This window comes from Ursus americanus, chromosome 6 (genome assembly GCF_024610735.1).
Source record: "Ursus americanus isolate L20-20 chromosome 6, mUrsAme1.1.p, whole genome shotgun sequence".
NCBI classification, from domain to species: Eukaryota; Metazoa; Chordata; class Mammalia; order Carnivora; family Ursidae; genus Ursus; species Ursus americanus.
Window position 1 is genome coordinate 71667966 of NC_142132.1, and position 24565 is coordinate 71692530.

The 24565-nt window shown below is 37.9% G+C and overlaps 1 protein-coding gene across 3 annotated transcripts in view; it reads right to left on the reverse strand.

Moving 5' to 3' along the window:
- The window catches only part of LYST (lysosomal trafficking regulator), a 202315-nt gene that overhangs the window by 149734 nt on the left and 28016 nt on the right, over positions 1–24565 (reverse strand). For all 3 annotated transcript variants that reach the window (XM_045783612.2, XM_045783611.2, XM_087863139.1), the window contains exons 2-5: positions 22601–22690; positions 18584–18782; positions 4627–4717; positions 648–2727 (exon numbers count right to left, since the gene is read on the reverse strand). In XM_045783612.2, the coding sequence (XP_045639568.2) occupies positions 648–2727; positions 4627–4717; positions 18584–18775 (2363 nt within the window). In that variant the 5' untranslated portion in view covers positions 18776–18782; positions 22601–22690. The remainder of the gene's footprint in view (positions 1–647; positions 2728–4626; positions 4718–18583; positions 18783–22600; positions 22691–24565) is intronic.

Consider the following 24565-nt stretch of genomic DNA (forward strand, 5'->3'; position numbering starts at 1 on the left):
CTCATTGGTAGAATTCTAAGTAATTTTAATTTTCTTCTTTTTGCTTCTCTGTATTTTCTATTTTTTCTATATACATTGTATATATAATAAATGTAAATGTGGTATTTAAGAAATCATAATCCCTTTAAATCTACTGTGCTGTTAAACAGTTATCATTTGAGGTATGTGTGTATTTTACACAAAGTTGTAAATAAGTGGGTGATACTTTTAATTGTGTACGTTTTACTGATAAGATATTATAAGCCCTTTCTCATGTCACAGCATGTTCTTTGTAAACATTATTTTTAATGGCTAATAATATTCTGTCAAGTAAATATAAATTAAATAATTTAACCTTGCCCCCGCTATTGGATATCTGTGTTGTGCCCATTTTTCCCCTCAGAGGTATATTTAAAACTTTTTTTCCACTGAGAAATTAAAATCAATGGCTCTATGCTCTTCCCTATAACCACTCCAGGAAACGGAAATAAATAAATAGATAAATAGATCGATCAGTCAATAAATAAAGGTAGAGCAAACTCTGACCTGGGATGGGAACATTTTTTTGTTGTTAAACTAAAATTAAATCCTAGGAAAGAACAATGGGTAAAGACATTCAAAAGCCTACGATAAGAAAAAGATATCTGCACACGTGCACACATACACACCTTGATTTAAGCAGAGCAGGCAGGGTTTTTAAATAAATCTGAAGCACTTCCTGAGGTAAACACTGGTCACGATGGCTACACACATGAGTCTGAGCTGACGTGATGCTAAGGTGTTGACAATGATGTGCTAATTCAACTCCTCGCTGGAGCACAGGATGAAATACGGAATTATACAGTTTCCACTGGACAACTACATTCCCTTTCTGGATTAGATTGCAGATGTGGTTTGCAATCTGTACACTACGTAACCTGTCTTCTTCAAAAACAAACTTCTGATAAGCCTCTAAGGCGTCCCATTTCCACAGCAAGTCCTCAGATCCACTGCTGGGCAGGATCCCTTGAAATCTGTAGGAAGGGCTGGATAGACTTGGGGAAGGTGCGGCATCATAGGAGTTTCCCTGCAGTGTCTCTTCTAATTTGGCCAGTTGATCAGGGTCGATGGTACAAATATTGCAAGCTGCTTGTTTGATTTTTTGCGGTGTCTCGGCTCCTCCTAATTGATCCAAAATAAGCCTGTTAAGGATATTCAATATATGCTGCTGAAAATGCTTCAGTGCGGGCAACTGGAAAGCATGGAGCAAAGGGATGATTACGGATTTGGGGTCCATACAACAGCATATTCCGACGCTTTGAAGGCCGGACAGAATCTGGACGCAGGTGCTGCTCAAGGAAGCCTGCTGGAGTAAGCGTAAGCACTGGTGAGCGCACACTGCAATACAACAGCACCGCTCGGGGTAATGAACGTCTCCGTCGGCAGTCTCTTCAAATGGGTTTTTGGAAACCTGGTTTTTAAAAGCCGAAACCAGGAGACCTGAGAGGTCTCTGTGGTGGTGCATAAAGTGAGAATATTCACAGCGTCGGTGCCTTTTCCTTGTACACATTGAATGATGAAGTTGCTCTGATTTCACTTTTTTGACAGTGCTCATGATTTTCATCACACTGTTTATGAGGGCTTTCAGATGTTCTGAGGCCTCAGTGGGAACGCCATCTCTTAAGACCAGCCATTCCATTTGAAGAACGGCGGTTTCAAATAAATTGAATCCGTGGTGCTGAATGAATTCTTGAACCAAATCCATAGCTTGACTGAAGAAGAAGGGATTTGAAGCTGCACTTTGAAGACAACAGATCAGGATCTGCAGAACCCCTTCCAGAAGTTCCGGTAAAAGAAGGGCTCTATGACGATACTTTGAAAACACAAAACCTTCTCGAACCTCCTGTAGTGTTCTCTTTTGTCTTGGTGCAAAGGGGTCAGGCTGCTTTTCTAGGCAAGTTCTAATTTTTAAAGCTGCTCTAAGCAATTCCGTTAAATTTTTCCTAAGATTTTCTGGCATCATCTCTGCAGTACTAATATCTACTGACATAAGATGCAACACTGTTCGAAAAAGCATCCGTTGAACCAAAGCCACCGGTTCTTCAGTCCAACCTGTAGAAAGCATCTGACTCTCCAAATTGTCACTTAGATTACAACAGTCCCCAAAGCCTGCTAGAAATTCAGTCAGTGTGGGCACTACCGTGGCTGCCAGAGCAGAATTACGATTCAAGATCATGTCAAACTTACAAACTTTCTCTAATAAAGATAACAAAACATGACATAAGTCAAAAGGAGAATTATTCATGTGACTGATAATAGACAAGGCAGCTGGCTCACTCAAAATGTCACTGTTTGACTCCTGTCTTGGAATAACCTCCTTGGAATTTTCCAAAGCCATGGTGTCAGGAGGAGTCTGTTCTTTGGTTGATAGGTGGTCAAGTTTAGCTGTAAGGTGGTCGTCTTTAGGAGACTGTGTTACAAAATGCTGTAGCAGACGGGGCCTTCTATGCTTATTCATTGCTACGCTCTTGTCATCTGAATTGGCTTCTGAGTCTGAGGTGGAGAGTCGTGTCTTTCTTGCATCTCTTATCGAATAGCGGTGGGTAGTTTTACGCTGTCGTCTGCTTTTTCGAAAAACGTTTACTGTTGCAGAAACCTGACCAGATGGGGCACTTCCTTCTAAATATAATTTTTCCTGAGTAGATCTTTGTGAACTTGAGTTCTTTTCTTTGGTCAGGATTATATCAGCTGAGAATGGTAGATTAAAATCTGATAAGATAAAAAAAGAAAATTTAGAACACCTTAATATGTTTTCAAACTCAATTTGTATAGGTGATTACTCTCTTACTTATCTTTCACTTTAGGAGTTTTTCCTCAGTTTATTTTTCCTGGGGTTGCTTTCCTTTAGCTATTTGTTATGTCTCTGGATCACTTCCCCCTACACTTATTCTTCTCATGCTATATACCAGGTAGCATTGGTTCAAAGGATACAAATTGATTTTGAAAACAACAAAGGAGAACAAAATTAGGGACATAAATCTGATTTAAAACCATACATTGCATTCTGCCATCAACATAAGAGACTCTAGATTATCTGGGATTTAGCCCTACTGTTCACACCATTTTACAAATCTCCTCTAATAGTGCCATTAATTAAGAAACAGGAGTATGTTATATTCTCAAATACAGCACTTAGTTTATATCCCTGATATAACTTAAGAACTTTAAGATGTTCCAAAATTATTTTAAAATCATATAACAGATACCAACTGTTCTCTAAGACTGAGGTTAAAAGAGTTCTTCATTCAAAATATTTACTGAATATTTACTGAACTAGGTACAGGTATCCCTGTTTCATCCTCAGTGCCTAGAACCTAGGGCCAGGCACATGGACCATACACAATACCTATTTCTTGAGGAAATGAATAAATCCTCCTTACTAATTAAAAAGTTAGTAAAAGTAGTCTTTCCCTTTGCAATACTACATAGTAAGATCTATGTGAAAAATATAGTTGCAATTTAGAATGAATAAATAACAATCTATAAATAAAAGATCTGTGCCTTAATTAAGAGAAGAAGGGGAGAAATTAAAAAGAGTCTGACGAATTCTACCTATACAAAAGATGCAGGCAATGAAGACAACTTTCCTAAAAGAACACCAATTGGATATCTTAAGTGATAAACAATTTGTGAATTCTACAAATTCAGAAGAAAATGAGAGCAGTTAGTGAATCAACAAATAAGCAGGATAACAATACTATAAGACCTTAGATAATCCCCTAAAAAGAGAGCTCAGTATCAGAAATGTATTAAAAACGCATAAACGGCATTGAAATACCAGATAGAAGGATTTATGTTTAACCTGAGAGATCGTTAAACATCTCACAATTCACATATCCCAGAAATGGTCAAGAGGAAAACTGTTAAACTGTTAATTCCTCCACTGAAACATTTCAACTAAGTTTCATATACTTAATATGATATATATGTGTGTGTGTGTGTGTGTGTGTGTGTAATTTAAAATTTTTTTTCAAAATCAGATACTAAAAATATATGTTGACCTTAAGTGTAATAATTCTATTCAGCCTTAAAACAAAATATTACTTCAAATTAATCCCTTCAAAGAACATTAAAATAACTAAGCTGCAAAAGTCACCAGTAGAGTATTGGTAATAAAAAAGCAGTCTTTAAAATAAGTGAAGGAGGGGTGCCTGGGTGGCTCAGCTGATTAAGTGTCTGCCTTCGGCTTAGGTCATGATCCCAGGGTCCTGGGATGGAGACCCACATGGTACTCCCGCTGCCTTTGCCTCTCTTTCTCTCTCTCTCAAATAAAATAAAATAAGCTAAGGAGCTTTCATTTCTTTCTTCAAACTTTCCACTATCCATTTCTCTAATGGGGTTGCATACCTAGATTGACTCCTTCTGCTAAGCGTTCTGCATCTTCGCATATTTTCTGATCATTGTTACATTTGAGCACCATTGTTTTTGTATTATTAGCAGAAATAAAAATGTGTCTGCCTAAAGAATTTCTCCTGTTGAGTATCATGCTAATATATACTGTTCTGAATTTGAACTGTATCAACTATTAAGGCAGAAGGAAATTTTCCATGAAACTTCTTTCCCCAGTGGAATTTTGGTAACACAAGTGATGTGATAAAAGAAACTTACCTGTTGCCTTTTCTTCTTGAACAGGTATCTTCCATACCAGTGGAAGGAGTGATAGAAGTAGAGTAAGGAGTTCTTCTCTACATGTCAATGCCTGTATTAGAAACAAAGCAATCCTTCATGTTCTGAGGTCACGAGACAAATAATTCCTAGTACCTTGTCTTAAATCGAACCAAAAAATTCTTTTTCTTGAATGGTTGCATTCGAGAAGCTAAGAATCAAATTAATCTATCTTAAATCCAATTATAGCTGTGGTACTTTTCAGTTTATAAACCTTTCCAAGGACAGAAGAATGTAACAGTATTTGACGGTATTTAGCACATTCTTGCTGATTTTTCCCAAAATAGCTGTTATTACCACCATGCACATGGCAAGAATTTCTCACCTATGAAAAAACAAATTTGCTAGGTGAAAATGAAAAGTTAAGCCCTATTAATTAGCAAACCAATAACATGAAGTTACTAGAAAAACAAAGTCTTCATGCGGTTAAATTAAAACTCAGAGAACACAATTTTAAAAAGAGAAATTGACATTATTAATAAATGATATATATAAAGAGAGAAAGACTTATTAGTGAAGGTAATCTAATAAATATGTACTGACTGCACACTACGTCCACAGTACTTACTGTCTTACCCTTTCTGGAGGATATGGTCCTGGAGAAGGTTCCCTCATTTGGTCCATAAAATACATACACACAAACAGTTAAAGAACAATAGAAGGCATGTAGTATAAGTAAGTAGCTGGGTGTGGTACAGATATTCAGTTTAGGAGTTCAGAAAAAGGAGCGATCATTACCAGTTAGAAGTGTGGAAGTGGGACTGGAGCTAGACAGCTAGACTGGGACACTGGGGACATGGGTGGTCAAGGAATTAATGACAAATCAAGTTTAAGTTCCTCACTTCAGTCTGGGGAGGGAGTTAGAGTAATATAATCAGATTTGCTTGTTAGAAAGAGCACTCTAGCCACTGTATAGAGGACAGAATTGGGACGGGAAGGGAAAGGGATTAGAGGAAAGTGTTAGAGGCAGGGAAACAATAATCCAGATGAGAGATAATGATAAACAGAAGTGCTCTACAGTAAAACTGAAAAGGAGAAATATTTGAGAAACCACAAAGAAGAACTAAAATGACTTGCAGTTGATTATCTATGGAGTATAACGGGGAAAAGAAAGATCTGGAAAAACCCGAAGAATTTTGGTTTAGGCAACAAGGTGACTGATAAAGTCCTCACTAAGATAGGAAATTTAGGAGTGATACTAGGTTGGGATAGAGACAATGGATCCATTGTTTAGACATATTAAGTTTGAGGTGTCTGTGGGATATTCAACTGGAGAGAGGTTTTTAGTCAACAGTTGGATATATAGATCTGGAGCTTAAGAAAAAGACGTGAAGTACATAAAAAGACTTGGGAGTCACTGGGGCAGAAGTCAAGGACACAGGAGATTTCCTAGGGAGAGAATGCAGAATGACAAGAGAGAACGGATGGGAATGGAGCTCTGGAGAGCAACACTTCAAGAATGAAAAATAGTAGTGCTGGAGAGAAGCCTGCCAAGGAGGCCGAGAAGTAGCTCCCCCAGAGAGATGTAGAACAAGAGAAATCAAGGGAAGAGAGAAGTTTGGTAAAGAAGAAAGTCAACCAGGTCAAGAGCTGTTGTTCTTTAGTTGTGTTAGATGATAGCAGAAAAGCATTTGTCAAGTAGAGGGTCACTGGCACCCTTAACAAACTCAGTATTAAGGTAATGATAAGGGTACAAGTCAGATTGCAGTAGGCTGAAGAGCTGAAAGGGAATGAGAAAGCAGGAACACATCATTCAGACTATTCCTTCTAGGCCCCTGGTTATGAAAAGGCTGAAAATACTTCAAAAGTAAAATCTGAACTTCTTTTCAGGCTTAGAAGACCCTTCATGACGTGATTCCTATTGACTTGTCTAGTTTCAACTCCCACAATCACCCCTGACCCGTCCCCACATGTCCAGCTCTGAAGGGTTTCCTGAACACCATGGGTCAGGTCTGTACTCCCCAGTACGTCTTCCTCATATGCATTGCTCTTGCAATTCTCCACCGCCATCCTCCCATTTGCCAAATGCCAATTCATTCTTCACGCAAGTCTTAGTTCCTCTGTGGAGAGACTTCTCTAACCCTTCCTCGGGCAAGTTAGATATCATGTTCCTGATTGAGTTCTGGTACAACAAGCAACTTGCTGAACTGTTTATGTCTGAATGCCCGTTTTCCTCCATGATTCAGCAAATATTTACCGAGCCCCTACCATATGCCAGACACTTCGGATGGAGTGGTGAACAAAGAAGACAATAAGCTGACGCTCTAGCAGGGGAGATGGAAAAAATGGATACAAATAAGAAAATTTCATAAAGAATGCTATGCTTATGAAGAAAATTAAACAGGACAGGGATTATAGAGTGACTAAAAGGAAGACATTTAGATAGGCTATTCAGGATGGGCCACTTGAGCAGATACTCAAAGAGAAGAAGGAATCCATGCAAAGATTTGGAGGAAAAGGGCTCCTAGGAAGTATACAAGGGGTCGGGAATGGGCTTGGCTATTTCACAGAACAGAAGCCGGCCAGTATGGCTGGAGTAGTGGGGGGTGAGGGGAAGAGTACCGGAGATGAGACTGGAGGACAGAGGTCAGCGAGGTGGAGAGTGCCAGATCTAATGTGGCCGGTGGGCCATGTGAAGGAGTTTGGATTTATCTCTAAATAGGATGGGAAACCTTTCCAAAAGTTCTTCCCAGTCCTCTCTCAGGGCATGGATTGCTGGGCCCAGGCCCTAGTCCTTAGCAATCACCCCTCTTACCTGATACCCAATGCCTAGTACAGAGTTGGATGTTAAATGTTATCTGTAGGAATGACTTTAAATTCTGGATGCATAGTCAAAATTATTCCCAAGGGCCCTACTTCCATGTGCTCAAAATTAGGGAGACTAAAGATATCTGGATAACATTTCCACGTACAGTTCATATTCAGTATGGACCTCGACATTTTTAAAGATGCCAGCAAAATGATACGGTCTTTCAAAAAATGTAAACCAATTTTGGGCGCACCATTCCTGCAGAGTCCTCCTGACCTGAGTCTTTATCTTTGGCAGATGAACTAATAACATTCTAACAGAGCTTGCAGAAACCTTAAGAATACGTGAAGTGGCCCAGCCCTTGCTCCACAACAGTACACTGGCAAATCATCATTGCTACGCGAATAGGCATTGCTGCCGCCCAGCCTCTGCATGACACATGGTCTGCAACTTCTCTCACTCCTCCCCACTTAGCTAAGGGGGCCCTCACCAGCCCCGGCAAAACCTCTTTTGTAAAGCATTTCCTCCCACACCAACCCAAGTTTACTGTCTCCCTCCCTCTAGGACTTCGTGCCTGTGCCCCCATTTCACCAAGTAGATTAGTTCTGGGAAACCCTGGGCCTTCCAAAAGAATGAGACTGAAGCAAGTGCAAGATTTTGGTTTTTGCCACCTCTGCTGGAATTGCAGTCCTGAGGAGGACACTGCTCGTCTCCCTGTGGCCCAATATAGCAGTGAGTGAACAACTCTTGACTTCATTCAATCACAGTAATTTCTAACACCATTCATCATTGGGGAAGCTCCTTCTAATCCTCTGGATCTATTACTTTTTTAGGTATTGCATGTTTCCAGATTTACTTATCCTTTCAAGTTCTAAAGAAACCACACAGATCATTCTATCCCTTTTCAAGTCAGAAAATCTTTTTCTCTGATTTGTGGGCACCCTGGCAAACTAGAACTTGCAGTCCTCTATTTCAACCCAAGCTCTGATTTTTCTCTCCCAAGGTCCTAATTAGTCACAGTATCCAGAGGAATGGGGTGTTACCTCATGTCAACAAGGAGAAAGTTCTCAATATGCCATATTTGGCAATGTATGCCATAAACAGATTCCTGACTATTCCTAGACTGTCCAATCTATAGAAATCATACCACTCTTCATTTAATACTTACATTTTTGTTTCCCTTCTGCAGGGAAAAGGACAGCAACATGCCTTTTTAAATTCCCCAATAGCAATAATAAACAGTAAAATCACTCTCATGCAGGTGATAATTTTTTTCAGCTTGATTCAAGAAACATATTTTAGGTACCTACCAGGTGTCAGGCACTGTTCTTTTCACAGTTCAAGTAATGGTGGCAGGATGGTAGAGGAAGGGCAAATGAGTCAGGGGAAGGGCTGAGATGAAAGGCAGGTGGATGTCTAGGAAGCTGAAAAGGCAGGTGGGAACCAGACCAGTGGGGTTCAAGGACCTCAGGACGACAGGCTAAGCTTAGCACTTGGACTGAATTCAGAATGTGATGGAAGACAACTGAAGTTACTTTAACTGGTACTAATGATATTACTTTAAATCAGCACTTTTTATGCTAATTAAATTTAATGTTCCAGATGTGAGCAGAAATATATGTGTTAAGTCCTTTATTTCTTCTATCAGAATTTTATAATTATTTCTAATGTATGTGTGTACACACACACACACACATATATATACAAGAACATTTCTTCATTAGTACTGTAAACAGAATCTTTTTTCTTTTATTTTCTAGCTATATAACTGTGGCTAAAGGAAACTGATCTTCTGGATTTTTCTGTATATATCGCTTTAAGAATGGTATTTTTATTTCTCCATCTTTCTCACATTTTAGCTGTCATTACTTTCATGTTCCACTTTATTATTGTGTGTTTTTAAAACATGATAACAAACAGAAATAGTCATAAAGAGTTGTTCTATGTTCATTTTATTGTAGAGCTTTTTCCTAAAAAATATTATTGATTTTTCTACTCTTTGTTTATGGCACCCTCTACTCTTAATCTATTTTTTGAGTTTTTTTAAGAATGGATTAATTTCATCAAATGCTTTTGATGTCTCAGAGAGCTACCTGTACTGCTTTTCCCCATTGATGTCAAACATTATACTCATAGTTCTTCTTGAATTATAACAGGCGTGACAATTTTTTTTGTAAACAGCCAGGGAGTAAACATCTTTGCCTTTTTGAATCATATATGGCCTCAGCTGTACATTCTTCTGTTTCTTTTAACAACCCTTTAAAAATGCAAAAACTATGCTTAGCTTGTGTGCTGTCCAGAAACACATCACTGGCAGCAGGATTTGGGTCTGCAGGCCCCAGTTTGCCCAAAGAGTCCCTGTTGCATTTCCTCCTCCCCTCCCAGCAAAGCAGGGTTATAAACTGGCTGTATTACTCTTTGTTAGGACTCCAGAAAGACTTCAGGTGGTACCTCGTAAATCCCACCAGCTAGACAAAAGTACTACTAAGAATTTTGTGGGCATTATTCCACACAAGCTTTACATGCCTGAAGTAGAGAGGTCTGTTTCAAAAGCAATCACAGATGGGGCTTTTGGGGAATGCGGTGTACTCCATTAAAATTCAGAGGAAACCCATAACATTTTTAAAGAAAGGTGTATTATCAAAAAATACCAATAGCTTGGACTAAAAGGAACAGAGACAATTCAAAATGAATAGAGACCACTGGGACCCCACTTTTCTCCAGGTGTGAAGCAGGGTAAGAAAGCTGCACATTATAAGCCATCTCTTATGGAAAAGAGAAGATGCCTTGGAGGATGGAGCCCAGAGCCCTGGAGAACCACGGATTAGGGAAGCACTCCCACAGAAGAGAACATCCCCTTCCCCAAGAATGGGGTCATGCTTGCCAGGAGCTCAGTGGATCAGTGACTACTACGTGTCTCTGGTCACTCTCCTTTTCGAATACAAGTATCTAGTGTGGTTAACTTGTCCCTACTCATCACTGTATACGGGTGAGTGTGACTTTTGTGTTGACAGGTCTCTCAGTCAAGAAGAGTTGTAACCAAAGCACTGCACCTGGAAGCCTCATCTGCATCCAGAACTGATACATATCATGAGATCAGGAACTTCAAGCCTGATGCCATGAAGGGACGATACTTTGAGAGTCTTGTGGGAGAAGGAGTGTGGGAGGAATGCTAATAACTGTGGCCAGAGAGGAGATGATGGTGGATCAAATATGACCACAAATTATCTTCTCCTGAAATGATGGAGTCTATGCTCCCATTCTTTCATTCTGTGCTGGCCTTATGACTTGCTTTGACCAACAGAATGTGGCAGAAGTGATGTTATGTGACATCTTGCAGCTTCTGTGCTCCCCTCTTGGAATCATGCTTCCACAAAACCATGGAAAGAAGCTGAGCCTCACCTACTGAAATCGGAGAAGCCATGTGGATGAGAACTAAGGCAGCCTGGTCAATGGCCCCCTCCAACAGCCCTGTCTTCTGCCAACAGACTGCACATTCAGAGGTCAGCCCAGCTGACACCACAAGAAGTGGAGGCCGTGATCCCAGCTAGGTCTACCTGAGCTGCCAACTCACAGACACACGAGCAAAGGAATCCTTGCTGTTTTATGCCACTTAGTTTTTGGAACGTGGTCTGTTACACAAGCAATCACCTGATATACTCATTGCTCGGATCTACTAGCCTGGGAGTGAAGGGAGATAACTCACCAGATTACCTGCTCTCTGTGGGTAGCAGCACCGTCTAGTGGTCAAGCGGATACTCTCACTATGCCAAGAAGTAGGAATACCAGCATCCCCCCTACTCCCTCATTCCTGCCAAACTAATCATGAACAGGTAGATCTTGGCATGTGTGTAAACAGAATCTGCAGACTAAAGTAGTAAATTAAAGTTCACTTATTTTAGAAGTCTGCATTATTTTCCTACTGAAATAATTCTCGCTGATAATATTACCAATGACTTGTCAAATCTGAAGAATAATTTTCATTGCCTATTTTCTTGCTTCAAAGCCTCCTCCATGTAAAAAACAAAACGAAACAGACAAAAACCTCCCCAATGTTTTACGCCTCCTTAATATGGTACATGGGGCTTGCCACCACATAGCCTCTGCCTTTCAGTCCTCTCACCGCCCAAACCGCACATACAGCCTTTGCTCTAACCCACTAAACTCCTGTTAGGTCACTGAATGGTCTTCCTTCTCTAGCCTCCAAGGTCCACATTTGCAGTTCCCCTGGTCCAATGCTTCCTCCTTTTCTACATCACTAATTCCTACTTAGAGATGGCAATTTCTCTAAGAACCATTTCCTCATGGCCCTCTCCTTTGCACTCCCCAAATACTTTCACACTGTTCTGTCATTAGTGCCTTTTATCAATCTGTCTGTCTCTTCAAAAGCTAAGAGCTTCTAGTAAGGACAGTCTCTGTTCTTCTATCTCTGTATCTAGCAGAGGTGCTGGCATTTAGTAGATACTTCATGGTCCGCTGAATAAACCAGGGAATGAACTGTGTAGCGTATTTCTAAAGGTCTGATATTTTCCTATTATACTTATTATATATATTACAATGGTAGGTCATTTATGTAGTACTATATATTAAAGTGACAATACTACAAAACTGTAGGAAGAAAAAAGTACTCTCTTTACACAGAAAACAACTGAAAAAGAAGCCTACTATAATTTTTAAATAATGTTTTGTTGATAAATATATAACCTTTTCCAGCGAAACTTCATATTTTACTCAGCAAAATAAGTAACAACTTTTTTTTTGGTCATAAATAGCAAAAGCTATACTTTTATTAAAATCCTCTTTCTACCATAGCTGGGAGTTGTGATTGTTCTTTCATTTCCTGTGTTTAAATGAAACAGACTCACTCCTCGTTCAGTGGGAAGTCTGGCAGGCTAGTCAGTCTACTATAGGTGAGAGAAGCGAGGAGGGCCAGCCACATTGCTCTGGCTGCTCTGAGACACACCCAGATGCCCCTTGCTCGGAGGACACTTCAGTGTTGGGACCCTGGACAAGAGCAGAGATGGCCCCTCAGAATCCTGGCATTTAGAGGTTGAAGGGATTTTCACAGGCACAGCAACCACTAAAACTTGGGAGCCTTTAAAGATAGCGCTTGCCAGGACCATTTCCTTTCCTAGGACAGTAGCTGCTACAATTTGGGGAATATAAGGAAGAGCGCAGAGGACCATAGGGAAGGAAGGGAAAACAGAATGGAAAGAATTCAGAGAGGGAGACAAACCATGAGAGACTCTGGACTCTGGGAAACAAACAGGGTTACAGAAGGGAGGTGGATGTGGGGATGGGGTAACCAGGTGATGGGCACCGGTGTTATATGTAACTAATGAATCATTGAACACTCCATCAAAAACTAATGATGTACTGTATGTTGGCTAACTGAACATAATAATAACAAAAAAATAAATCTAGGTAAAAGGTTGGCTGTGTGGCCCTTGGAGAGGGTTGCAGAGGCCAAGTACTGCCTGCCATTAGTCCATTTAAAAATAAGTAACAACTTTATAGAGCATTCATAAAGTGTGAACAGATATGGAAATTTATATATTGAAGTTTTAAAAAGTAGTATTTATCACACTTGTGTTGGTAATAAATTATTGTGATTTTCTATTACATCAGAATTAAGCTGTATATATTTATAACCAGGGTATAGAAAAAAATCAGAAACTATTATTATCAATTGATATATGAAAACAAATACTTTTTAAGTTGGAAGAGATCTTTTAAGTTATCCAACTTAACATATTTAAATTGTTCCTGATGAGGATACGGAGATCTGAAGCAGTTAGGTCACAAACTGATGTTACCCATCTCATTGAATACTGGTGCCAAGATTAAAATCTAAGATAACTCTTCCTTTTTCGGTTGGACAAACTTTCTTTCAAAAAACCTGTAGAGGCCTGCATAAAACTTCAACCATGGGGGCGCCTGGGTGGCACAGCGGTTAAGCGTCTGCCTTCGGCTCAGGGCGTGATCCCGGCGTTATGGGATTGAGCCCCACATCAGGCTCTTCTGCTATGAGCCTGCTTCTTCCTCTCCCACTCCCCCTGCTTGTGTTCCCTCTCTCGCTGGCTGCTGTCTCTATCTGTGTTAAATAAATAAATAAAATCTTAAAAAAAAAAAAAAAACTTCAACCATGGCATCTTTAACCATTGAAAAGAACATATTTTTGCTATTTAAGGAGAGCTATCTTTTTCTTTTTCTTTTTTTTTTTTAAAGATTTTATTTATTTATTTGACAGCAATAGAGACAGCCAGCGAGAGAGGAAACACAGCAGGGGGAGTGGGAGAGGAAGAAGCAGGCTCATAGCGGAGGAGCCTGACGTGGGGCTCGATCCCAGATCGCCAGGATCACGCCCTGAGTCGAAGGCAGACGCTTAACGACTGCGCTACCCAGGCGCCCCGAGCTATCTTTTACTGAAGAAAAAACAGATTAACATGTCTGTATATAATAAATCATGACCAAATGAGGTTTATCCCAGGAATGCAAATGACTGTTTCAACATTTAGAAACCATCAGTGTAATTCACCCACATTAACAGAATAAAAAAAAAAAAAGATAGTCTCAGTAGATTCAGCAAAGGCATTTGACAAAATCCGATATCCATTCAGGATAAAAATCCTAACAGGTTGGGAATAGACGAGAACTCCCTTATTCTGATAAAAGGCAGCTAAGAAAAATCCAGAGCTAACATCATGGTTAATGGAAATACTGAATGATTTCTCTCTAAGGTCAGACTCTAGGCAGGATGTTCACTCTCATCACTTCCACCTACCTTTATACTAAAAGCCAATGCAAACGGCAAGAAAATGAATTAAAAAGTACACAAATTGGAAGAGAAGTAAAATTATTATTCACAGATGATTTGATTGTGTACACAGAAAACCCTAGGGAATCTGCAGAAAAATTTCAAAATAAGTATAAATAAATGAATTCAGCAAAGGCACAGGATGCAAGGTCAATGCACAAAAATCAGTTATATTTCTATGAGCAAAAAATGGCAGAAAATAAAAACTTTAAATGCCACGTATGATAGCATCAAAAATAATAAAATATTCAGAATAAATTTAACCAAAAATATACAAGACTTCTACACTGAAAATTAAAAAAATATGGCAGAGAAATTAGAGAAGACTCAACAGATATTTACACCATGCCGATAGACTGAGAAACTCATCATTGTTGTTAATTTTCTCCAAATTGATTTCTGGATTCAATGCCATCACAACTGAAATCCTAGCAAGCATTTCTACAGAAATAATAAGCTCCTTCTAAAATTTATATGGAAATGCAAAGGACTTAGAATAGTCAAACATTCTTGAAAATGAAGAACACATTGAAGAACTTACACATCTAATTTCTGGACACACTATAAAGGCCAGAGTAACCCAAACAGATGATAGATAGTGGAAGAGAAGAGTCTAGAAATAAATCCCAAGTATACGGCGAATTGATTTGCCACAAAGGCGCCAAGGTTACTCAGGGGGGAAAGGGCTGAGTCTCAGGAAGAAATGTAGCTGGAACGACTGGGTAACTGCACAGGGACGAGGGGGAAAAAGGAACGGTAGCTCCGGCCTCACGCTGTACACAAACATTAACTCAACATGGATCGCAGACCTAAAATAAAAATACTAATTAAAAAGCTTCTAGAGAAAAAAAAAACATAGGAGAGTATCTTTGCAACTTTGGGATGCAAGATAAGGATTTCTTAGGACACAATACACACTATTTACACAAAAAAATTGCTGTTCTAAAGGCATTGTTAAGTAATGAAAAGGCAAGCCACAAAGAACATATTTGCAATCCAACAAAGACTTGTATCCAGAATACACTAAAAAAAAAAAAAAAAAAAAAAAACTGCAACTGGATACTAAGCAAACAACCTGACTTTTAAAATGGGCACAAAACTTAAATAGACATTCATAAAAGAGGATGTACAATCGCCAATGAACACATGAACTAGTGCTCAGCATTATGAGTTTTTAGAGAAATGCAAATTAAAATCACAATGACATACTACTTCAAATTCACTTAGGACAGCTAATAGTAAAAAGGCTGGCAATGTCAAATATCAGAGAGGATGAAGAACAACTAGAGTTCTCATACATTGCTGGTGAGAATGTGAAGTGGCACAACCACTTTGAAAAAAGAGTTTGGCACTTTCTTATAAACAACTACCTTTTGACACAGCAATTGTATGCCTAGATATTCACCCAGAAAAAATGAAAATATATTCCCGCAAAGGCTTTTTTAAGAATGTTCACAGCAGCTTTATTTATAATAGCCGAATGGAAACAAAAGCCAAGAGGTTAAACAACAGGTGAATGGTCAAACAAACTGTGGTATATCCATACAACAAAATGCCGATCAGAAACAAAACGTGGTGAGTTACTGATTTCGCATAACGGATAGAGCTCTGGGACCCAAGAGTACATACCACATGATTCCATTTATATGAAGTCCTAGGACAAGCAACACTACACTTAGATGTTAGAAATTAGAATTGTGGTTGTGCTGCAGTGGGGGAAGGAGAGGCTGCCTGAAAAGGGGCATCAAAACCTTTTTCTAGAGTGGTGCAAATGTTCTAAACTTTGATATAGGCTGTGGTTACACAGGTGTTTGTATTTACTCATTTAACTATACACTTTACATTTGCACATTCACTACATGTAAATTATATAGCAATAAAAAGTCTGTTTAATTATTTATACCAAATATCTATTAATAAAGTCCTTGCACAAAAGTGGAAGGGTAGGAGCTTCATTTGTCTCTTGCTCAGAGTACCCAAGAAGTGCTCCTATTCATGAGAAGCAGATATAAAGCTGAAGTTCCTCCTGAAATGCACAGCTTTGAATCTACTGTTTTGATTTGACCCTAAGTGATTAAACTTGCACAATTAAATTCCCCTTAAAGATCCAAATTATCATTCTCCATTCCTGGTTTAACTAGTTAAATGTTGATTAGCCCTATTTTTTTTTTTAAGATTTTATTTATTTATTTGACAAAGACAGCCAGCGAGAGAGGGAACACAAGCAGGGGGAGTGGGAGAGGAAGAAGCAGGCTCCTAGCAGAGGAGCCTGATGTGGGGCTCGATCCCAGAACGCTGGGATCACGCCCTGAGCCGAAGGCAGACGCTTAACAACTGCGCCACCCAGGCGCCCCAAGATTAGCCCTATTTTTTAAATGGCTATCTATTTGCTCTCTACTTCTACTGTTCCTACTATCATTGCTACAGATATTCCAAAAGTGAATGACTGGGGAAGAGGGAACACAAGATACTACCCTAGGAAAAAATACTGTTGTAATTATGACTTGAATGATTTCAGTCATTTAAGAATACTTTAAAAGATATTTCATGACTTAAAAGAGAAAGCATACAACCTATAAAACAGAAAGTAGATTAGTGTTTGCTTAGGGCTGAGGGCGATGAGAAGGATAGGAGAGTGAGTGACAGTTAAAAGGTGCCAGGTCCCTGTCGGAGGTGATGAAAATGTTCTACAATGGACTATGTGACAGCTACACATATCTGTGATTATGCTAAAAACCACTGAGTTGTACATATGGAATGGGTGAATTCTATGATATACGGGTTATATCTTAACATCTACAGCTTTCATTAAAAAACCTACTGAGATTTTGATTAGGATTGCACTGGAATCTATACATCAATTTAGAGAAAACAAGTATCCTTACAAATATTGATTTTTCCAATACATGAAAATTATGTAGTCCTGCATTTATTTGGATTGTCTTTAGTTTCTCTCAACAAGGTTTTATAGAATTATGTACAGAAATCTGTACATATTTTATTAGATTTATTCCTCGGTATTTGATATTTCTGATGCTACTTATAGGGTATCCTAAAAAAAAGGGAAAAAGCACTGAAATGTTCTAACGTGGGTTAAGAAAATGAACAGAGCATGATAGGCTTATAAAATCATCAAAATTTTGAAATAAAAATCACTACACATGATCTAACAAATAATTTTTTCTAATTTTAAAATTTATTTATGGAAAAGCCATACGAAATATAAAAATTAAATTACATGAAGTCACGCACTTAATAAATAACATTCATGAAAAGGAGTAAAAATACATAATATTTTGGAAAGTACTCTGAAAAATTTCATGACAGGTGGACACCACAATGAACAAATACTCCCTGATATTTATTTCTTAGGTTCTGTAGCATATAGTGAAAACAGAGGCATTGTTTAATTTTAGTCTCTGTATTTACCCAATATATGTATTTATTAACAAAATGCTTTGATAGCAAAGAAATTTCAACAGTAGTTAAGTTTCTAACTAAAGCCAGCAACATTTGTAAGTTGAAAAATGTCTGTCATATTGGTGCTACAGAGACCTTATTATCTTTTCAAGTTAAATGAAATATTATCTAACTACATTAATTAGTCCCCTGAAAGCAGACAGTAAATTTTTTCTTTCATAAAATATATATTTGTTTTTTACTAAAATGAAGTAAAGACACAAATCACGTTTGGGCTGCAAGTTAAGCCTGTCTGAGTTATTTAATGTTCTGCATCTCAGTTTTTCATCCACAAAAGAAGGTTGGATGACATCTCTATTTCCCAACTAGCTTTAGAGTTCTGTTAATTCCATAATAAAGAAACAGCAAAATACTGTATGTTCAGACCATACTTTGAGCAAACACAATGAGGTATAAAAAACTGGACATATACAAGCTAAAGAACCCAATAATTATTGGTTTAAGGATTCTCTACTTTCACCCCAGAATTAGTAAACTCTCTAAATATAATTTACGCTAACCTTTCAAAAACATATCTGACATTTATTGAAAGTGCAACTGCTTTTCTGAATCATAATCTTAGGTCTCTACTAATAATCGCAGTTATCTCACACTGATATTAGGATAAAAAGCTTAATATATAGGAGGTCATTTTAGAAAAAAGGCCATTTATAATCCTAAGACATTTCAGACATTTTGAAAAGTATTCAAATAAACAGTATGTTCATAAATGGGGCCACTTGCTTTGTTGGAGTGATGTGAGAGATAGGGCTTTATCTCAAAGAAACTCTCAGAAACTACGCAACCCAGAAATTATGTATCTGTAATCAACTATAATATACTGGTGAAAAAATTATTTGATATGAAAATGTTACCTGATCAATGATAGAATTTAGCTTGGTAAGTAACAGAAATCCTCGGCCGTGGACAAGGTATTGTCCAAGGGTAGCCATGTGTGTCTCCTCCTCTTCTTCCTCCCTGGCCTCCACCCTCTGGATGACCGCATTGCAAAGCCGGTTGACATCCGTCAGAAATTCACGTGCCAATGAGTTACTGTCGATGCTCATGACCGAGCTATCAAATAAATATTACAAAAAAAGATTAGAGAAATAAAAATTTATGTTTAAAACTAAGCGTTTTTAAGGTTGTTTTATTTTTTTAGAATTTTTTAAAAAGATTTTATTTATTTATTTGACAGAGAGAGGGGCAGCGAGAGAGGGAACACAAGCAGGGGGAGTGGGAGAGGAAGAAGCAGGCTTCCTGCTGAGCAGGGAGCCCGATGCAAGGCTCCATCCCAGAACGATGGGATCATGACCTGAGCCGAAGGCAGATGCTTAACGACTGAGCCACCCAGGCTCCCCTAAGGTTGTTTTATTTTTAACCAAAGACTGACTTTAAATTATTGGGCATTGGTGCTTAACCCTATAATATTTTCAGACATAGTTCTGATCTAGTTAGGTGCTCCTTAAATATTCTTACATGGCAGAAATAAGTCATGGGTTTGATAATCCCTGAGCATAACCAAGAACAGGAAGTGAAAGCACCTAGATAGAAGATACACTAGTGAGTGGTAGCAGTTAAAGTAAATCCTGACCTTCTTAAATAGCTTCATTGTAGAATAAAAATAAACCCATTACTTATAAAATATTCTTCCTCTACATGGTTTAAAAATATGAATGGATCTTTTAAAAATATAAAGTGTTCTTCACATGACGGAACTGACAGTCAGTGATACACCCTCCCCCTCAACAACCAGGGTCCAGTTAATGGAGGGAAAAGGATTTATCATCAGGTAAATAAAGATAGAAGAATTCTAGAAGCTGAAGTTATGCCATTTCACTTCTTACTATACATTTAAATCAAAGGGCAATGTGACATTTTAAGATAAAAGAAAATAAAAAGGTAAAGCAGACACTAGAGAAGAAAAATACCGATATAAAGAAAAAAAATGTGTAACTATTTAGAAAGGAAAAATCATGAACGATAAAATTCCCAAAGAATTTCAAAACAGTTTCATCTTAGGGCTAAAAGTAATTTTGAGACATCCAGTAACCTTTAAAAATGTTTTAACCTGGAGAGATTAAATTAAATAAAATGCATATTGTGGAGTCCTTCTTCACCCATTTGGGGGGGGGGCACCTCCTAGCCCCTGCTGAGAAGGCAGTGGACCACAGGACTGTGCCTATTGCCAAGGGACAAGGACTGCCTTTGAGCCCTAATCAACCGAAGCACAGCTGATTCAGGAGCAGCCAACAAACATGGGGCCGCGAGATGTGACTTGCATGATGCAGCTTGCAAAGAGGCATCCAGCCAATTAGGCTCCTTCTGTCTCATGGGAATCTGAATTAAGGGACAGAGCTGATGAGCTGAAAAGTCACATAAAGATGGGCCTGTGGTAGTCATTATGAAGTAGTTGAGGCTCAGAAGAAGCCAACTGGGTGAAAATGAACCACTAGGATGCAAAGGGAAGCAGATAAACATGAAAGGAAGAGACCAAAGAAATTCCTAATACTACTTTGGTTCCCGTTCATTTTTGGGCCTGATGATTTAAGTCCTGGATTCCCATCAGAATTCTAGGTATTATTACAATAACAATCCCTTCTGTAGCATAACAAAGATCATTATTTTTAAAATTATTGATCACTAGGAAAAAGTATAAAAAATGAAATGTACATTAGTCATTATCCCAAAATGTAGCAATACCCTCTCTTATATAAATATTGGCTTTTTATAAAGCTTTCATAAGGTAAAATTATTCAATAAATCAAATAATTTATAATTTATAATAATATAAACTAATTACATATTATAATATGTACATAATATATAAACTTATTTATATTCAGTCCATAGTTATCCAATTTTATTAACTTATTTCGCCTAATTTGTCACAGATTTTAAGGTACATAATTATTTAGTGTACCACTAAAACAAATAACACTGCCAATTAAAGTATAACACAGTACCTTCTTATCACTTAGAATGTTCCATACAATATTACCTTCTAGGCCATCAAGACCACCCACCATGCACCATTTCTTAAGAGTGTGACACTACTGTTCCTGGGATTATCTTCCAAAGATGCTGACATCATTCTGTAAGTTTCAATGCTACCCCTTTCCTGATCTTACCAAACAGGATCAGCAGAAAGTTTCCGAAAACATTTAAACCCGGAAACTCATCAGATAGAATACCGACAATACATGTAACTCAACTCAAGTGCTGATATGAACAGCTATGACCCAGTTCCCTCACGAGCAGGCAAGAACAATCCCTTCACCAAGCGCAGACAGCTGCCAGCACTTACTAGACACCACTCATTACAAGGCACACTGCAACTTTAGCATATCAAAAATGTGAAAAACTTCAAAATTGTGGTAACAATTAGGGTTTATTTTCTGGAAATTAAGATAATGAAAATTAACATGAATATTTAGGTATGACAGTCACTGAGGAAATAATTTCAATCCCACTTTCTAAAAGCACAAGATGCCAGGTCGGCAAAAAACATTATAATATATGCAGAAATGTACGTTACTCCTGATTTTTAAATGTACATAAAATATACATAGATTACATGTTACATAAATAGGGTATTATATCTATTACCTGTTTTGATTCACATAGGTATTTTGGAAATCTTTTCACATGAGCTCTCTCTTACTCTCTCTTCCTGGCATGCTGCTCCATGTATATATAACATGTTTTTCATTATACAGAGTACTATTAACTATGCAGCCAATCTCTTATTGAATATTTAGGCTATTCCTAGTTTTGATCATCATAAACAGAGCTGCAATGAACATCCTTACACTACTTGCACATTTATCCTCTGCGTCCTTGTGGTAGAAATTGCTGTTACTTCTTCATATAATAGGTTTTACACTTTCTTGTTAGGTCTCTTCCAGCGTGTTTTGTAGTTTTTGCTGTTATTCTGAATGGGATTTCATTTCCATTATATAATCTAATTAGGACAGAAAACTGGTATGTAGGAGGCAAATAGGAAGTATATTTATATTGATACAGTAATCATATATCCAAACTTCTTATTGAACTCTCATTAATTTTTTTTTGAAATTTCCAGATATAAAACCCTATCATCTACAAATAACAAAAATTCTGAATTCTCCTACCCAATATTCACACACTTTCCACTCTTCTAACTGCATTAGCTAGCACTAACAGAACACCATTGGTAGGTGTGATGGGGGACACTTTTGTCTTGCACATTAAGAAATATTCATTTCTTCCTGCTCATCTAATAAGAATATTGAATTTCACTGAATGCCTTTCAGCTATTCTGAATGCCAACTGAAAAGACGATTGCATGGTATTTTTAAAAGATTTTAAAAAATATTTCAAATACCCCAAAAAGTGCAAAGAACATATAACATGTGGTTATAGGCAATACTCAGATTTAGCAAATATTTACATTATACTATGTTCAGATCAGTTTGTGCATGTGTGTGTGTGTGTGTGTCCACAAAGAAATCAAACCTTCCAGTACAGGAAAGCCACACCCCACCCCACTTCTTCCTCTCTTTAGTTGATGTTTATCATTTCTATACATGTTTTTATAATTTTTTTACATGTTTATAGCCATAAAGATATTCAGTATTATTTTAACTATTTTAAAAATGTATATAAATAGTATACTATATGTATCATTTTATAACTTCATTTCTCCTCTCAACATTATGTTTGTTCCTTTAAACCATTATGCAATATGCCATTGTATGAATACGCCAAAATTTATACATCCATCTCTACTAACGAAAAGTTTAGTTGTTTGTACTTTGGGGTTTAATTAATGTCACATAATTATGTCGTTTCAAAGGCTTAGACTGAAACAAGTATTTTGACTGCTCATCTCTATCACATTAAATACTTACCAATCTCTCAACACTTCTGTAACATTTAGAGTCCTTATAATTTGAGCTCATGAATCAGATGAAATAAATATTCTTAGAATAAAGCTTCACCTATTAAAAAAAGACAAACATATTAATGATAATAGTAAAACACAAATAATTTTAACAAAGTTCTGACACAAAAACCAATGGCCAGTCTTCATATTTGATACAAACAAAGCCAATTAAGTTTTTAAACCTCAAGAACACACTAAAAAATTTCTAGAGCTCCAACAATGGAGTCTTGAGAGAGGAAGTGTTGGAACATACTTGATCTGAACAAGGCAACTTGATCACGGCTCCCTACTCCTCTTCTGTTCCCAACTCCTTATAACCTCCAGGTAAACCACCAGTTAACCATAAAGGAAGGAGAATCCAACTTATCACTCTGCTTAACACTGAATCTAGGAGGCAATGGAATACCGTCTACATACATACTACGGGTAGCCAAGTTATCACTCTCCTGTGGGAGCAAAAGGTATTCAAGGATATATGAAAATCAGAAAAATATTAAAACCAAACAACGAATAAACTACCACCAAATTTCATATCCTTGTTGAAGTTTTAAAAATGAATTAACCTTTTGTGTACAATACAATGAAGGCTATTTCTGAATACTAAAGGATAAATTCCTACTTCTGGGGTAGCAACAAATGCTTTTTAGTTTACCTGTTTTCCCTTCTCTATAGTTGTGCCTAGGCAGAGGCATAAAAAATATTTCCTTATTACAGGTACAAGGCAGCCATGAATGTTTATTTCGAAGCACGAGTTTTTAAATCAGAATGATCTTTAATTCCTTCAAAATGCCCAAATCTAGAGAACTTTCTTGAATTCCCTTCAACTTGGCAAACAGTACTCGTACCATGTTATTCTGGGGACTTGAGGATAAAAGAGGCAGGAAATGGGATTAGCTGCTGTTGCGACTACACAGGGCTTTGCGTGATGCAGGAAAAACACATTTTCCCAAACTGGTCAGCCCCATGTCAGGCACACAGCTATCCAAGCACAGGCCAGACTGCACTCCTACTACCCCACTTGGGGCACCAATGGCCAGTGCATCAACTGCAACCGAATGAAAAAGCCCTGGAATGAAGTCTCAATACACCCTCCATACCTGCTCCTGCTGCATCCTCAGTGATACAAATCACCCACCTATTTTCAACTCTAAAATTATAGAAGGGGCAACTATCAATCAAATTATGAGCAGAAAGATGGTATTTTATTAACTGTTGTGACTCTGACTACCCCCTGGTGCGGACTACAACAAGGTGGAGCCATCTGTCTTGAGCTGCTACAGTGATTCCAGGGAACTCAGCATGGCCATTAGAAGTGGAAGCTGACAGACCACTGGATCTATCTGTTTTTCTCTGCTATCAGGAGACATTTCTAGGCCATGCCGAGGGATTTCTCTAATGCTCTTAAACTGGGATGGCTTCTTTATCTGTATTTTGCACAGCCCAGCTTGGATGTCCATGGAGTTTCACTCTATCCAAGATTGCAATTCTATCAGCCAGCACAGTTGTGACCTCCTTTACTCGGCCACCACCATCGATAAACACAGCTGCATTCTAACTTTTATCATCCTGTATTACGCGGGGTGCCCATGACGTCTGCAAACAGAGTTTTAAAAAATAGACTGAAGACGTCCTAAGGGCATTATATGTATTTGCCTCTGTTTCTAAACTATACAAACACTCTGTAGGTACTTATGACTGTCTTATCCCCGAGGTCATGAATTCCTTAAGGACAGGGACCCTGTCTTATTTCTTTTTTCTACTTTATAGCTAAAATGCCAAATTTAAAAATCATCATTATTGCTATCATATTCAACTTCTAATGCAACTATTATTATAATGTCATAATAAATAAAACTTGCTCGCAACAATAGTACCAGAATTTTTATATTAAAATAAATGAAAAGCATAATAACAAAGTATCTATAATCAT